General features: G+C 42.2%; 1 protein-coding gene across 2 annotated transcripts in view; it reads left to right on the forward strand.

The window, feature by feature from the left end:
* NFXL1 (nuclear transcription factor, X-box binding like 1) overlaps positions 1-17,874 on the forward strand; it is a 149,926-nt gene that overhangs the window by 110,256 nt on the left and 21,796 nt on the right. For both annotated transcript variants that reach the window (XM_077477531.1, XM_077477532.1), the window contains exon 20: positions 10,198-10,302. In XM_077477531.1, the coding sequence (XP_077333657.1) occupies positions 10,198-10,302 (105 nt within the window). The remainder of the gene's footprint in view (positions 1-10,197; positions 10,303-17,874) is intronic.

A 17,874-nucleotide genomic window follows, 5' to 3' on the forward strand; every position in this document is an offset into this window, starting at 1 on the left:
ACAGTTCTCCTCAGAACACCGGGAACAGCACGGCTTTCATTTCAATAGCTGAGTGTTCCCCGCTGCGTGCTGTCGCATACAGCCCCTCCCCCTTGTCTGGGGAACTTTAAGTGCCTAGACAAGGAGGGGGGACTGTATGTGATGTCGCGCAGCGGGAAACACATAGCTATTGAAATTAAAGCTGTGATGTTCCCAGCCCTCTAATCAAACAGGCGGTGGCTCTCCTCTCCCTTCACAGGCTGCAATGGGGATACGGAATGCACTACTGGGGACACGGGCTGGCTGCACTACTGGGGACACGGGCTGGCTGCACTACTGGGGACACGGGCTGGCTGCATCTGACAGGCACTGATGAGGCTGCATTGATTTATTGTATCATGTCTACAGTCTCTGACCATCTCCTGTACCATTTTCCCAGTTCCTGACCATCTCCTGTACCATGTCCGCAGTCTCTGACCATCTCCTGTACCATGTCCCCAGTCTCTGACCATCTCCTGTACCATGTCCCCAGTCTCTGACCATCTCCTGTACCATGTCCCCAGTCTCTGACCATCTCCTGTACCATTTCCCCAGTCTCTGACCATCTCCTGTACCATTTCCCCAGTCTCTGGCCATCTCCTGTACCATTTCCCCAGTCTCTGGCCATCTCCTGTTCCATTTCCCCAGTCTCTGGCCATCTCCTGTTCCATTTCCCCAGTCTCTGGCCATCTCCTGTTCCATTTCCCCAGTCTCTGGCCATCTCCTGTTCCATTTCCCCAGTCTCTGGCCATCTCCTGTTCCATTTCCCCAGTCTCTGGCCATCTCCTGTACCATGTCCCCAGTCTCTGGCCATCTCCTGTACCATGTCCCCAGTCTCTGGCCATCTCCTGTACCTTGTCCCCAGTCGCTGATCATCTCCTGTATAAAAATATTTTTTTTTAAATATGTTTCGGTTTCGGTTTTCAGCCTAGTGTATTTTTCATTTTCGGTATCGGTTTTTGGCACCAAAAAACCCATTCGGTGCACCCCTAACGACTATCAACCTGAGTGATTTCACCATCCCTCCACCTTCCTGTGTGTTTCCATCGTATAGCCTTGGGACATACCTCTTACTCTGCAGCTGTGCATGTCAGTGCCTAGCAATACAGCCTAAGTCTGAATCACATTGCCAGCTCTGGTTTTTGGTACATGGACTAATTCTTGATGTGGCACCCCAGCGCATGATGGCATGTGAAATATGCCTCCCATATTGGCCACTGCTGTTCTCTACTAAGTGCTGCCTTAGACTTCGCCTTATTCAGTCAGCTGTCTGGTGAGCGTGGGTCATGAATGAGAGCCCTGGTCCCCCGTTTATGAGTTCCCGACAACGTTGTCATGAACGTTTTTATGATGGTGTGGTGATGGTTGCTTTTTTGTGAATTTTCCACTTTGCATCCAACATAATGTTTGATAATTTATACCACTGTGTGTTTCCCCTTGAAGTTACCTTTACTTTGGTACCTTGATACCTTAGTGTAACTTTCTCCAGGCTCTGGGATACCCCACCCCTCAATAGGGGTTAGTCAGTCAGTTATTTATCAAACTATTTAAATTTCTAAGTGATGTTTCTCCCCTCTTTTTATCATTTTTTTACACACACACACACACACCCTCCTATGAGATGTATGTTTTAGTAAAGAAGTGAATAATTAGAATTCTTGCACATGCTACTGATGTATGAATGCCAGATCTTCCTGGCAGATTGTTTCTGCTCAAAAAAACATGAGTATGGTCCATATAATGCATGTGTTTACACACATTTTCATGTAAAAATTATTCTAGCTATAAGATAATCGAACGTTGATTTTTATTTTTGTTACTGATCTAAACACTAGTTTATTGATATTTTATGCACTTATGTGAACAGGTCCACTAAAAACAATGGGCTGAAATATAGATGACAAGAAAAAAAAATACCCATGGCATTTAAAAATGTGGCGTCTTTGGCACAAGTTTTCCAGACCCCTTAAAGTGGAACATTAGTCAGAAAATTCCTGCTAGATCACTTCATGCTGGTCCCTTTTGCGGGTATAGCTATGTAAAACCTTAAAAATAAGTGCCTATACTGTTTAAAGTCTGCACATGCTCCGTTGCTCTCTATTTTTAGGCACTGTGCCAAATTTGTAGCGGCTGATCTGTTGACGACCTAAAGATTTACTGCTGTTCAGGAGGGGCGCTCTGAGCTTCAGCAACATGGCAGCCTCCAGCAAGAAGAAACGGGAATAATGCTGGAGGCAGTTTACAGCACACACTAATTTTGGTAGCATAATGTGAAATTTATGTTCCTTGCTAAAGAACATTATTTGTATTAAGTTATGTGTACTGTTCCACTTTAAGGTTATCGTCAAGAAGATTCTTGTGTCCAATCATCTTGTAAATGACGGTTTGTTTTAGAACCTAGTGAGACAGGGATGGGAAGTTGCCAATATGGGGAATGAGTGCCCCCTAGGAAATAAGAAGCAAATTACTATTCCATGTGTGATCACAGATCCCACTTACAAACGACAGCTCTGGGTCTCTCCTAGCATTTAGGAAACGATCACCGGATTTCCAACATGATCAACATGACAGGCAATCTTGTGGTAATCACATGTAGGATATACAGTATGATCATTCAGAAAATAAACCATGCCTATGCCTTGGCAGCCAGAGGATTACAGTATATTTCTGTTTAATGCCATAACTGCCAGATATAATTAAATTATTACCAAAGTTTACTAAAAATTCATTATTTTTTAAAAATTATATTTTTTTAATTTTTTGTCTGCTTGTCAGTATGTAATTTAAAAAAAAAACATAAGTAGGAGTATTTTTTAAAACAATGTATAAAGTAAAAGCCTTATATGAGCATTAAACAATGTGAAATTAAAGTGGAATTCCATTCAAATTCTAACTAAGCCTACACCTACTCCGACCCCCATTCTAAGATTATTTAATCTACTTGTAAAAAATAAAAAAGATGCCTATATATACCTAATCTGAAGCCACATCAGTCAGAACACATGATCGGGTCCCAGTGCCAGCTTCAGTGTAGAGGAGGGACAGTCAACAATGGATGCCCTGTAGTAAGCCTATGGGTAACATAATCACACAATCTGGGCCCAATGCTAATTTCAGTATAGGCAGTGACAATGGCTACAGAGCATGAACCTGATCATGTGACCCAGACCTTAGCGACTTCAGAATAAGTATAGACATCTGTACATTCAAAGGGTAGATAGAATAGTCTTGGAATAGAGGTGGGAGTAGTTTTGACTGGAATTTCACTTTAAAGTGGAGTTCCACCCAATAGTGGAACTTCCACTTACCTGCTTCCTCCCTCCCTCTGGTGCAACATTTGGCACCTCTCAGGAGGGGAGGGGGGTAACGGGTACCTGTTTTTGACAGGTACCTTTCCTCACTTCTAGGAGACTGTGTCGCGGCACTGTCCCTCAGAAGTTCAGCACCCCCTCCTCCTTTCAACACTGTCAGGCCAATTAGAAAGCGCAGTATAGTAGGGAACGACTTCACTTCCGGCTTCCCTAACCATGAATGGCGGTGGCAGCACCCGAGAGCCGATTGGAAAATCGGCTGGGGTGCCGACATTGCGAGAACCCTGGACAGGTAAGTGTCCTAATATTAAAAGTCAGCAGCTACAGTATTTTTTATTTTTTTTTAATGGGGGGCGGAACTACTCTTTAGGTAGACAAATTAGTCATAAAGTTATATTCAAGTTACTAACACGTACGGACTCCATTTACTTTGGATGGTTACCTATGCTTCAATGACCTTTTGGTTATTAAAGAGTTACATCTATTCAGCTACAATATATACCAAATAATGTTTATTACTTTAGCTTAAAGCAAATACAGAATTTTACAAATAAATTGTTAGGTTCGAAAACATTTGTTATGCAGATATAAAATTTCTTTCTAGCCGATTCTGCTAAGATCATTACTGAAGGGTAATGACAGCTTGAATAAATGTTAACATGAGTATGTTCCTCTGAGTAAACCTTCAGTTAGGAACCGACTGTGGAAGCCTGAGAAAATGTTCAGCCTGGAATCCCCTGTAAGGAAATGTATTGTCATTAGGAAATAAGTGGGATTTGAAGGCGGATCAGTCACTTGCAATTAGTCTGCTTCCACTGGCATGAATAAAATAGCACATTGCTGGTAATTTGGTGGGTTTCGGCAGTAAAACTGTGGGATTGACGATGTTGCTGATAGCTAGACATGAGCTGTTTTTCTTGGCAGCCTGAAGGTGTTTTTCTGCCCTTTGGGGCTTTGTGGAAGTGTTTCTTGACCCACGTTTCATATTGTATGGCTCCCTAGTAAGTCTCTGTCTCTAGCTGTAGCTGCTGACTAGAAGGTCTGCAAACATTTACAGAGCTCAGCATCTTTCCTTTGACTTTTCACATGGTGTAATTCGATGGTAGCAGGCACATTTCCTGTGGAAGGAAGCTCACTGAACCGTAGATAGGAGATTGTATTATTGTAATCGCTTGTAGACTACATTTCCATCTGTTTTGGCACCTTATGAAAATATGGTTTTTCTATCAATTTAACAGTAGGCTGCTAATATATAACATATGATTAATTTAAATCTAAATTCCACTGAAGTTTTGCCATATGAAAGGCTTACTGTAGCTTTCTCAAATGTTTGTTGCAGTCTCATACGAAGAATAACCATTACATGTTTATGTTGCAGTCTCATACGGATGACAATTTAATTTATGATGCCGTCTGTGGTTTACAGTCTGACACAATCAACACAGAACCATCAAATATGCCTTATGATGCCTGAGAAGTAAAACATGCTGTATATATGCAATAAGTACATGGTTCTGTATGCTATCTAGGCGCCAAGACCCTGTTGATTTGTTGGAAGTTACCCCATAACCACTTCGGCCCCAGAAGATTTGGCTGCTGAATGACTTGGAATTTTTTTGCGATTCGATACTGCGTTGTTTTAACTGATAATTGCGCGGTCGTGCAACGCTGCACCCAAACAAAATTTATGTCCTTTTTTTTCCCCTACAGATAGAGCTTTCTTTTGGTGGTATTTGATTGCCTCTGCAGTTTTTATTTTTTGCGCTATTATCAAAAAAAGATACAATTTAGAAAAAATTCATAATAAATCTCTTTTATTTCTCATTTAGGCCGATATATATTCTTCTACATATTTGTGAAGGGGTTAACACTAGCGGACGATCAAGGGGTTAACTGTGTACCCTGTGTGTGTTTTCTAACTGTAGGGGCAGGTGACTGACCTAAGGGAAATGACAGATCGTGGTTCCTAGCTATTAGGAACTCACAATCTGTCACTCCGAACAGAACAAGGATTTATACACACATGTCCCTGTTCTGCCTCCCGTGCCCACGATCGCTCGTGGTTGGCAGTCATCACGACCTTCAGCCACGAGCATCGGCACCTGTATAATGACGGCGGCTGGTCAGCAAGTGGATAAAGATATGCCTGTTTGTTGGATTTCATACAATTACACAAGTGAGGTAATACCAAATACAGCTGTGGCCAAGAGTTTTTAAAATTACACAAATATAATTTTTCACAATGTCTGCTGCTTCAGTGTTTTCAGATGTTTTTGTCAGATGTTACTATGGTATACTGAAGTATAATTACAAGCATTTTATAAGTGTCAAAGGCTTTTATTGATAATTACATTAAAGCAGAAACCCAAAAGTGGAACTTCCACTCATTGTACTCCCCCCCCCCCTCCCTCCGATGCCAGATTTTGCACCTTTGGGGGGGCAGAATACCCATCTTTCACAGGTACACTGTCCCTACTTTCAGGAGCGGGTATTTGCGGCATCGCTGGGGCTCCCTCCTCTTTCCCCAGCCTCCGGGCCAGTAGGAGAGAGGAGCAGAGCCTCACGCATCCGCACTAGGGTTCCTGGCATAAAGCCATAAGACTACACTGCCGGGTTCCCTTACTCGCAATGGAGGCAGCATGCACCCAACAGCTAATGGAAACATCAGCTGTGGTGCCGACATCGCTGGACTCCAGGAAAGATAAGTGTTCAATTATTAAAAGTCAGCATGTGCAGTTGCTGACTTTTAATTTTTTCAGTGGTGGGCGGACCTCCACTTTAAGTTTATGCAGAGTGTCAATATTTGCAGTGTTGACCTTCATTTTTCAAGACCTCCTGAAATATGTCCTGGCATGCTGTCAATCAACTTCTGGGCCACATCCTGACTGATGGCAGCCCATTCTTGCATAATACATAATATAATAATAATTTATATTATTATAATATTATATTATGTTATTGCATAATATAATACTTGATACCTGAGCCACAGAGCTGTGTCACCTGATGCCTCTGTGTGCCGAGCCCAGCAGCAAATTCAAAAAGTACAAAATTCATAACACGTATAGTACACTGTAATCTTACAGATTACATTACTGTATGAAATCATTTCACATCCATTTTGTACCTAGCGCTTTGTCCAGTGCCCTGCATGCAGTTTTATATTGTATATACTGTTCTTTCTTCCTGAAAACTTGAGATTGTCTATGGCAACCAAAAAGTGTCCCTTTACATCAAAAGTGGTTTTAGACCAGCTTGAAAACAGTGATAGTAAATTAGAACACTTGCAGAATTGAGCGATAGTGATTCGTGCGGAAATACATTTTTATTATTATATTATTTTTTTTATAATTATTATTTATTGTATTATAATTTATGATTTCGTGTTTCGAACTTTATCATACCCGGCATGTCTACTAGACTCTTGTTTGGACAGATTTAAGTGTGTTATTAATATGAATTACAGACCTACAATATAAAACGCTAAATTTCTACGCAAAACAATTGTACCACTTTGAGTCGCAAAACTCTGACATAATCATACCGCCAATGTGGCTACAGATTGACCACACGTTCTCAATGGGAGTTAGTTCTGGGGAGTTTCCTGGCCATAGACTGAAAATGTTGATGTTTTATTCCCCAAGCCACTTAGTTGTCACTTTCCCTTCTAGCGAGGTGCTCCATCATGCTGGAAAAGGCATTGTTCATCACCAAACTGTTCTTGGATAGTTGGGAGAAGTTGCTCTCGGAGGATGTTTTTATACCATACTTTATTCATGGCTGCGTTCTTAGGCAAAATTGTGAGTGAGCCCACTCCCTTGGCTAAGAAGCAACCCCACACATGAATGGTCTCAGGATGCTTTACTGTTGGCATGACACAGGACTGATGGCAGTGCTCACCTTTTCTTCTCTGGATTTTTTTTCTGCATGCCCCAAACAATGGCAAAGGGTTTTCATAAGATAAAAATGACTTTACACCGGTCCTCAGCAGTCCAATCCCTGTACCTTTTGCAGAATTTCAGTCTGTCCCTGTTTTCCTCGGAGAGCAGTGGCTTCTTTGCTGCCCTTCTTTACACCAGGCCATCCTTCAAAAGTCTTCACTTCACATCTGCCTGCTGCCATTCCTGAGCATGCTCTGCCCTGACCCCACAGCTAAATCAACTGTAGGAGACAGTCCTGTCGCTTGCTGGACTTTCATGGCCACCCAGAAGCCTTCTTCACAAATGCAGTGGAAATGTGTTTTTTATGGGATTAAGTTCATTTTCATTGCAAAAAAGGGCTTTGCAATTAATTGCAATTCGTCTGATTACTCTTCATAACTTTCTGGCGTATATGCAAATTGGCATCATAAAAACTGAGACAGCAAACTTTGTAAAAATGTATATTTGTGTAATTCTCAATACTTTTGGCCACGACTGTACATTGCTAGAGGGCTAACTCACACAGATTTTTTTTCCCCATAATTGTTTAATTGTTGAGACATGTTTCATTCAGCTTCCTTAGCAGTGAACTCATGCCCAGACTGGCAGTATGGCTGGACAGGCATCTGGCCAATAGACTTCTTCTTTCCTGAGGCTTTTTTTCCCAAAAGCAAATTACATATTTAAATGTTTTATTTTTAGCCCAAAGAACTGTGGTAAAAAATATTATAATTTTTTTTTTTTTAACTGTTAATAAGGTTTTTATAGTGGTTTTTCAACATCCGCTTTGAGTTGGATGAATTATTGTGATCTTGCTAGCCAACTGCATTCTCCTTCTTTTTTTTTTTTTCATCAAGATCAAGATCCAACAGTTGAGTTCAGAAAAGACTATTCACACCAATAGATGGACAGAATGGATACATGGAGCTCTGTTGCATGCCCTCTTTGCCCTCTTGGGAGAGAGGGGGCACGCTGTCATTGATAAAGTTTTCTACTCTCACAGATGTACTAAAAGCAAAATGTTGGTGGGCAATTTGTACTCAGGTGAGGCATTCAGTTAGTGCCTCTGTTTCTCACAGAAGAGTTCACTTTCCAAGGCTATATCCCAGAAACATCAGTTCAGTTGTTCAGGATGGGACTCAACTTTAAGTATTTGGGAGGTTCTCACTTTTACTTTTAGGGCAGGTAGGGTGCGGTGATGCTTTTGAACCTAGGTCTTTAAGCAGTATGAAACTCAAAAGCAAACCTTTATTATATTACAGCTTACCAATGCTTTGATGTGATTTCTGTATTTGTTTCCTTTTTTAGGCTTTCTTTCTTATATTTTCATCTGGTGATGCCCAAATCTGTTGTGTTTCGTGAGCTCAAGGTTTCCAGCAGAATGCATCAGCTTACATGGATAAGACAAAACACTTAACACTAGCAGGGGTGATTAACCACTTGCCGTCTGTGCTATAGCCGAATGACGGCCACAGCGCGGACCTGAATTTCCAGTAGGCCGTCATATGACAGCCTCCCCTTTGCACGGTTTCTGTGATCACCGAGGCACTGAGACTCGGGTGATCGCATGTTCGAGTAAGGTCCCGGCTTACATGATGTAAACAAAAGCTCGGTAATCGTTTTTACGGCGTGAGGGGAAAAAAAGCCGATCATGGCTTATCTACAGGGGACATCGGTCCCGAAGAGGAAGAGACAATTATGCCTCATCTGTGCCTGCCAGTGCCACCTGCCAGTGCCCACAGTGCCACCTATCAATGACCACAAGTGCCACCTAGCAATGCCCACCAGTGGTGCCAATCAGTGCTGCCTATCAGTGGCCATCACTGCCATCCATCGGTGCCCATCAGTGCCACCTCATCAGCATACATCAATGAAGGAGCAAAATTACCTGTTTGCAAAATTACCTGTTTGCAAAATTTTATAACAAAATATATATAAAAAAATAAAAACCGAAGAGGTGATCAAATACCACCAAAAGAAAGCGCTGCTTGTGGGAATAAAATGATAAAAATTTCATTTGGGTACAATGTAGCATGACCATCATTCAAAGTACATCAGTGCTGAAAATTGGTCTGGATGGGAGGGGGTTTAAGTGCCCAGTAAGCAAGTGGTTAATATGATCAGCTTTTTTTTTTTTTTAATGCACCCCTTATCCCAAAAGGAAAAAACTATTTCCTGTAACTCACATGTCAAACACAAGGCCCACAGGCCTTGTGCAGCCCACCAGGCAGTATCGTATGGCCCTCACACCTTTCCTGCAGCTGCACCACACCCTCATCTCCATCCCCACCTTGTCTCAGCAGTCCGCAGCAGAGAAGACCGTTCTCCTCCTACAGATCCTGCATTTCTCTGTGCAGCCATGGAGGTGCTAGTCTCTTCCCCCCGAATGGGCTCCGTGCCAGTCTGCACCTGTCTTTCACAGCTAAGGTATTTGTTACTGGTTTTAGTAATAACTAATCTAATACAGAGACAATTATTTCATATGACAAAGCGTAGATGCATTTATTCTTAGATACATCTGGCCCTTTTTGAGGGTAATCCCAATGCTGATGCAGCCCATGATGAACTTGAGTTTAACACCCCCTCTGCAACTGATTTTAAAATGTGGGCTGGAATTTGGCTCCCCTCTTCCCGAGACTTGACAATGCTGCTGTCTCCTGTGCCTCCTGTTCTCATTCCTCCAGAGTTGTGTCTTGCTAATACATTAGGGGTGATACTGGCAAGATCACCAGGTGAAAACAGGGAAAAAAGCCAAAGAAAGGAAGACCGATGCAGCCCTCACATCTGATTGGTAAGCTGCAATATAATACATTTTTGATTTTGGGTTTACTACAACTTTAAGAATATGCTTCTCGTGGTAACCTTTCATTTTTATGATGAACTGAATCATAGTGCCTATGCGTTTTTCATTGTTAACCTTTTATTTACCTTTTTTCTTTTTTTTCCAGCTGCCTTGTGGACATCGGTGCAAAGAGATTTGTCACCAAGGAAGTTGTTCACTGCTGTGTATTCAGAAAGTTAAACTTCGATGCCCTTGTCGGAGAATTAAAAAGGTCTGTATAACTGGCTGATCGAACAAATGTTTTTTTTAAAACTAACATTTCTCTCTCTGGTACTTCATCTGCTTTGTTAGCACATACAGCGGTCCTTGGGTTACAAACATCTGACTTACAAAGGACTCCAACTTACTAGTAAGGGAAGTTCACATCTGTAAGAGAACTCATGGAGTTCTCCTGGAAAAAAGGTGTCGCCACTGAAGCTTTACCACCAATCCCTGTTTTCACAACAACCCAAATTTTTCCAAATACAACTGTCATAGGGACAGAAAGTGAGGTGAAATCTTCTGAACAGAGGCACATACAGCAAAACAGAGTTAACCTTTCCCTATGTTATCCAAAAAAACTTACAAAATGTAACTGTTCCGACTTAAAAATTCAACTTAAGAACAAACCTACAGACTCTATCTTGTTTGTAACCTGGGAACTGCCTGTACCGGTAATTTCTCATTGCATGGTTATATATCTGTTATATCTGCTGTTCTGTTCATATAAAAATAAGAATCAAAACACCAAATTCTGGACATTTTTAGAACATATATTCAATTGCCTGCTTTAGCCAATTTAATAAGGCTGTTAGAGTAGTAATGTACAGTAAATCACACCTTAAATCAAGGATGTTGAGTTCCCAAGAGTTACTATGCTTTGCATCTCATTTTTTTTAAATTACTTATGTAAAAGAAAAATTGCAATCCCAAGAAAAAAAAAATAGAGATACATGGATCAACTGTACACAATGTGAGTTACTGGTGGGAAGGATTGTGGATGGTATATATCTGTCACCTAGGCTTCCTACATATGTATGGTGTGGGGCTTCAGGGTTTAAGGTGTAAAGCAAACTTATATATTTTTTTTCTCTCAGAATCCTAATCAGTTGTGTTCTGGGGCCTGTAGGCTGGGGGCTTTGTGGAGCTTTGAGTGGAATACAGCCTCCATTCCTAGGTCCACATCTCACCTGGTAGCACCAATCCTAATTTTTGTGTTCACTCTTCACAGTCCTTTATTTTTTCATGCTGACACATACTTGGTGCTCTCTGCAGTGGGAGTTGAATGCACTCAATCTGTAGTTTCAACAGCTTTTTGGATAGGGCATTGCTGAACCCCTCCCCAATACACTCACAATGGTTAAGGGGTGGGACGTAGGAGTGCTGAAATGTTTTATAATACAGACCCTCTCACGCTAGCAGTTTTCTAAATATATCTATATTTCTGGATGACAATATTTTACAATCGGGCAACCAAAATATTACGCAGAATTGGCTAGAGACTAATCATGAGGTCTCTGCTATGCTTTTATTTTGCAAAAAGGATAGTGTGCCCCCTTCGCTTGATGCACCTCATAAGAGGCTTCATTATACAGTAGTATAGACATGTTTTATATTTCAATTATAGCCGGACATGTAAAATGTCTATTTTGAGAACTGGGCTGTTTTTAAGGTTGAATATTTGTTTGTTACAAATCAGGTAACAGTTTAACCACTTAAGGACCGCCGTATTGCCAATGTACGTCAACACAATGGCACAGGCAGGCACAATCACGTAAATGTACGTGCCTGCCTTCCAGCGGGTGGGGGGTCCGATCGGACCCCCTCCCGTTGGATACGACGGTCCGGTTCGCTCCAGGAGCGCTCCGTGATGAGGGGATGGCCGTTGGTTTTTGGCCACCCCCTCTGGATCGCTCCTGGCCAATGAGAAGCTTCCTCCCACTGTGTATTGTTTACACAGGAAGGAGGAAGTGATGTCATTCTCCTTGGGGCGGTCTTTTTGACCGGACTACGAGGAGAAGACTAATAGTAAGTGTGCACCAACACTACACTGACATGTAGGTACACACGGTACAAACCCCCCCCGATCCCCCCCCCCCGATCGCCCCCCGATCCCCCCCGCCCCCCCTCCCCCCCCCAGTCACAGTGTCACTGATTGCATTGATCATTTCTTTACTGATCAATGCATTCAGTGTCAGTTGTGACAGTAAAAACTGTCAGGACAGTTAGTGTTAGGTCCAGGGTAGCCCCCTATCACCCCCCAATAAAGATTTAACCCCCTGATTGCCCCTAGAGTTAACCCTTTCACCCCCTTTTGCCAGTGTCACTAAGCGATCATTTTTCTGATCGCTGCATGTGTCGCTAGGTAGCTAGTTATTTTTTTAGGTTCACCGCCAGGTTTTTATATCGCTAGGTACCCCGATATACTACCCAATAATGGTTTTAACCCCCTGATTTCCGCTAGTTAACCCTTTCACCTCTTTTGCCAGTGTCACTAAGCGATCGTTTTTCTGATCGCTGCATTAGTGTCGCTACAGTCGCTAGGTAGCTAGTTATTTTTTTAGGTTCACCGCCAGGTTTTTATAGCGCTAGGTACCCCGATATACTACCCAATAATGGTTTTAACCCCCTGATTGCCGCTAGTTAACCCTTTCACCCCCTTTTGCCAGTGTCACTAAGCGATAATTTTTCTGATCGCTGCATCAGTGTCGCTAGTGTCGCTAGGTAGCTAGTTATTTTTTTAGGTTCACCGCCAGGTTTTTATAGCGCTAGGTACCCCGATATACTACCCAATAATGGTTTTAACCCACTGATTGCTGCTAGTTAACCCTTTCACCCCCTTTCACCAGCGATCACAGTATAAGTGTCACTGGTGACGCTGGTTAGCCAGTTAGTTATTTAGGTTCCCCGTCAGGTTTTTATATAGCGCCAGGGACCCCCATATACTACCTAATAAAAATTTGAACCCCCTGATTGCCCCTAGTTAACCCTTTCACCACTGATCACCGTATAAGTGTTACGGGTGACTCTGGTTAGTTTGTTTTTTATAGCATCAGGGCACCCACCATTTATTACCCAATAAAGGTTTAACCCCCTGATCACCCGGCGGGTGATATCAATTAGGTTTTAGGGTCAGGGTCTGCGTCGCCCCAGGCAGCGCTAGGTTAGTGCCAGTACCGCTAACACCCACACGCAAAGCATACACCTCCCGTAGTGCTATAGAATCTGAACAGATCAATATCTGATCTGATCAGATCTATACTAGCGTCCCCAGCAGTTTAGGGTTCAAAAAAACGCATTGTTAGCGGGATCAGCCCAGATACCTGCTAGCACCTGCGTTTTGCCCCTCTGCCCAGCCCACCCAAGTGCAGTATCGATCGATCACTGTCACTTACAAAACACTAAACACATAACTGCAGCGATCGCAGAGTCAGGCCTGATCCCTGCCATCGCTAACAGGTTTTTTGGTAGCATTTTATATTTAAATCCGGAAGGCAGTGCTTGGTTTTCGGGGTCCCGTACGTGGCTAGGCTCCCAAAAAGTCCCCCACATGTGGTATCCCCGTACTCGGGAGTATTTATTTTGGGGTGTAATTTGACTTCTGCCCATAGCATGTGTGAGCAATATATCATTTAGTGACAACTTTGTGCAAAAAAAAAAAAAGTTTGTAATATTCCCGCAACTTTTGGCAAAATATAAAATATTCCATGGACTCAACATGCCTCTGAGTAAATAGCTTGGGGTGTCTACTTTCCAAAATGGGGTCATTTGGGGGGGTTTTGTGCTATTTTGGCATTTTATGGCCTTCGAAACTGTGATAGGTAGTGAGGAGTTAAATCAAAAATTTGCACCCTTAGAAATCCTGAAGGTGGTGGTTGGTTTTCGGGGTGCCGTGCGCGACTAGACTCCCAAAAAGTCCCACACATGTGGTATCCCCGTACTCAGGAGAAGCAGCAGAATGTATTTTGGGGTGTCATTTCACATATGCCCATAGCATGTGTGAGCAATATATCATTTAGTGACAACTTTGTGCAAAAAAAAAAAGTTTGTAATATTCCCGCAACTTGTGGCAAAATATAAAATATTCCATGGACTCAACATGCCTCTCAGTAAATAGCTTGGGGTGTCTTCTTTCCAAATGGGGTCATTTTGGGGGGTTTTGTGCTATTTTGGCATTTTATGGCCTTCGAAACTGTGATGGGTAGTGAGGAGTTAAATCAAAAATTTGCACCCTTAGAAATCCTGAAGGTGGTGATTGGTTTTCGGGGTGCCGTGCGCGACTAGACTCCCAAAAAGTCCCACACATGTGGTATCCCCATACTCGGGAGAAGTAGCGGAATATATTTTTTTTTTTTTTTTTTTTTGTCATTATTCAATCCCTTAGGACAAAAAAAAAAAAAATATTCAATGGGCTCAACATACCCATCAGCAATTTCCTTGGGGTGTCTACTTTCCAAAATGGGGTCATTTGGGGGGGATTTGTACTGCCCTGCCATTTTAGCACCTCAAGAAATGAGATAGGCAGTCATAAATTAAAAGCTGTGTAAATTCCAGAAAATGTACTCTAGTTTGTAGACGCTATAACTTTTGCGCAAACCAAAAAATATACCCTTATTGACATTTTTTTTACTAAAGACATGTGGCTGAATAAATTTTGCCCTCAATGTATGACTAAAATTTAGTTTATTCGATTTTTCTTATAACAAAAAGAAGAAAATATCTTTTTTTTTCAAAATTTTCGCTCTTTTTCCATTTATATCGCAAAAAAAAAAAATCGCAGAGGCAATCAAATACCATCAAAAGAAAGCTCCATTTGTGGGAAGAAAAGGATGCAAATTTCGTTTGGGTGCAATATTGCATGACTGCGCAATTACCAGTTAAAGCAGCGCAGTGCGAAATTGCAAAAAGACCTCTGGTCCTTAAGGTGTTTATTGGTCTGGAGCTGAAGTGGTTAATACAATAAGAGTTGAGGGGGGAAGGGGGGTACAGAATTAAGAAGGTTGGGGAAGGGGGAAAGGGTAGGGAGTGCATTGCATACAAAACAACTTACATGCATCAGCAGAGTTCGCTCATCAAGTTATACAGAAAAACCCACACAAGAAGGAAATTGTCATAAACCCTCCTCTGCGGTTACATCCATACAAGGACCCTGGTCGGGGGGTCTATGTAGTCAGGGAGCCTGTGAGCCTAAAATGGTAGCCTACGCTGCATGAGACAGGTTCGCTGCTCGTGTGACCTCTTGGTCCACCTAGGTGGGGGGGGGGGGGCAGGGTGTAAATAAGAGGGATTCAACAAGAAAGGTCCTGGATTGTCCACCTGGAGGTCCGCATTAAGCCCTTTGAAACTGGGCTGTTTTTAAAAGGGCAGCTTAATGTCACAGAAAGACACTTACCTGTGTATTGGTCTAAATGCTTTACAATGGTCAGTTACTATCGGAATTAAGGCTTGTCAAGCTTGCTAGATGACATAGCTTAAGTACCAGTCTGGCTACATGCTGTCTACAATGCCAGACGTCCGCTAAGAGACTCTCCAGACTCAAGTTCTGCTGTGATAGTGCTAAAAGTATTAATTGTTTAGAAAAATCATTTGGCATCCCCTTCCCCAGACCTAAACATTACAGTCCGTTTTGGTGCTACATACTGCTACTGAGCACTTTCCGGGGATCTGCGCTCCAACACATTAACCACTCGTAACAAGAAAACCTCACCCTCAGGTTAGACTCTGTTCCTTTTATTCAAAGGGGTAAAGCAGCACTTAAGAAAAGTGGAGCGACACACAGCCTAAAAGAGGAGTCTCTTTGAGATGTACTTGGCATACTTGATGCTAGCCGTGCCGAAGACTGAAACGTGGCTGCCAAGTGCCCCATATTGTATGAGCTTATGAAATGTGACCTGGAGAATCATATGTCACCATTTTCCAAGCTTGTTCTTGCAACCCACATAGGAATTGAGACCAGAAGGCTTATATTGTCCATCTAATGGAACTGTAAAGCATGTCAAAGGTGTGCTTAAGAACTTTCTACACAGTATAATACTGAGCTGTGATTTTCCTCTGTTTTGGCAACTGTAGGGGAAAAACTCATAACCAGTCACAAAAATGTATAAAAACAACCACGCTTAGGCAAAGAAGGGCAATAGGTATGCAGTCTACCCTGCTAGGTCCCCCCAAAAGGACTAGAGTGAAAAAAATATATAAAAAAGAGTAATCCGGCACTCCCTATATAGTGAGAATCGACAGTCCTATCAATTAAATAGAGTAAAAAAATGTGTCTGCAGTAAATGCTGTTAATGTTTTGCTGGAATTATAGGGGAATGTTGACACACGCTCAAGGTTGGGAATTCAGCTAAAACTGCCCTAGTACCAGAAATATGAAATGTCAAGGGGATGCAGGGTACCTCAGGAACCAGAACTTAGCCTGGGGTGCCTTCTTTTTTCATAATGCCATAATTTACTCTCTAGCATATAGCTGGAGTGGGTGCAAGTTGTGGAGCAGCTGGTGGTTCCCCAGTCTCCCACAAAGATGGTGTTGGATTTGACCTATTCTCATATTTTGAGCAAAAATGTAGGTGTAGAAAATGACAAATGGATTGAGCTGTGTTTTTTCTTGACGAGGCAGTTCAGGAGTGTTGCAAATCTTGCGCTAAGTGTAACCATAATTTACCTCAACCACTATGTTGACGTTGGCTAGTACCCTAATTGTACTGATTGGGCCACTGCCCATAAGGGTCACCAGCACACAGTGGTAGTCCTCAACTATGCCACTTGATATCCAGCAGCAATGAATCTGGTTTGCTCATGTTTTCCCTTAATGTGATGGAAATGTTGACACACCAGGGGACACCTTTTATGTCAAAGGCAGTCAAACTGTTTTGGAGATTACTCATCTGTGCACCTCAGTGTACCACCCCCAAGCTGATAGGTTGGCAGAGCAGTTGAATGGAACCCTGGAAGTTGTGCTAAATAAAGTTATTGATAAGCATGTAAAAGACTGGGACTTGTTACGGGAAGGCCTTGTTCACACCATGGTGTAGAGACATCAGTTTTTCTGCATACGTTTTGCAAGGGCTCAAAAAGAACAATTGTTCTCTATGTTCCCTGTTCACACCACAACCTTTAGATTTTCTTTTTGCACAGGAATCTGTCTGGACTGTTTCTGTTCAAAAGAAGAAATGGCCGCACTCTTTACTCGAACAAAATTATTTTATTAAGAACATCCCAAAGTGTAGACAGCTGGTAGATGCATTTCACACACTCCAAGTGTGCTTAGTCATTGACAGAGTGCGGCCATTTCTTCTTTTGACTATATGCAGAGGAGAGCCGAGGCGGGCATGTGTCCAGATCATCAGGCTTTTAAAATCTCACCTGGAGCAGCGAGTCTTCGGACTGTTTCTGGCTTTCCCTGTCTCATGCATGGTTTCCCACTTTAAGTTCTAGTTGAGTGCCCCCCCCCCCCCCTTAAATTGAGGCAATATTATTTTAAATTGTGTTGTCTACAATCTTTTGCAATTTCGGAAAATGAAGACAAAGGGGTTGATTTACTACAAATGGAGAATGCAAAATCTGGTGCAGCTGTGCATGGTAGCCAATCGGCCTTTAACTTCAGCTTGTTCAATTAAGCTTTGACGGAAAAAAAAAACTTGAAGCTGATTGGTTTCTATGCAAAGCTGCACCAGATTCTGCACCCCCAGTTTTAGTTAATCAACCTCAATGTGTGGTATGTTTATGATGTACACCTCAAGTGTTTTGCCTTTTTGAAGAAGCATGGTGTACACACAATAATTTTTTGGTTAATAGAAATTAAGCA

The sequence above is a fragment of the Lithobates pipiens genome, unplaced genomic scaffold, assembly GCF_037356315.1.
Source record: "Lithobates pipiens isolate NorthernLeopardFrog02 unplaced genomic scaffold, aLitPip1_a1.2 Scaffold_13, whole genome shotgun sequence".
Taxonomy (NCBI): Eukaryota; Metazoa; Chordata; class Amphibia; order Anura; family Ranidae; genus Lithobates; species Lithobates pipiens.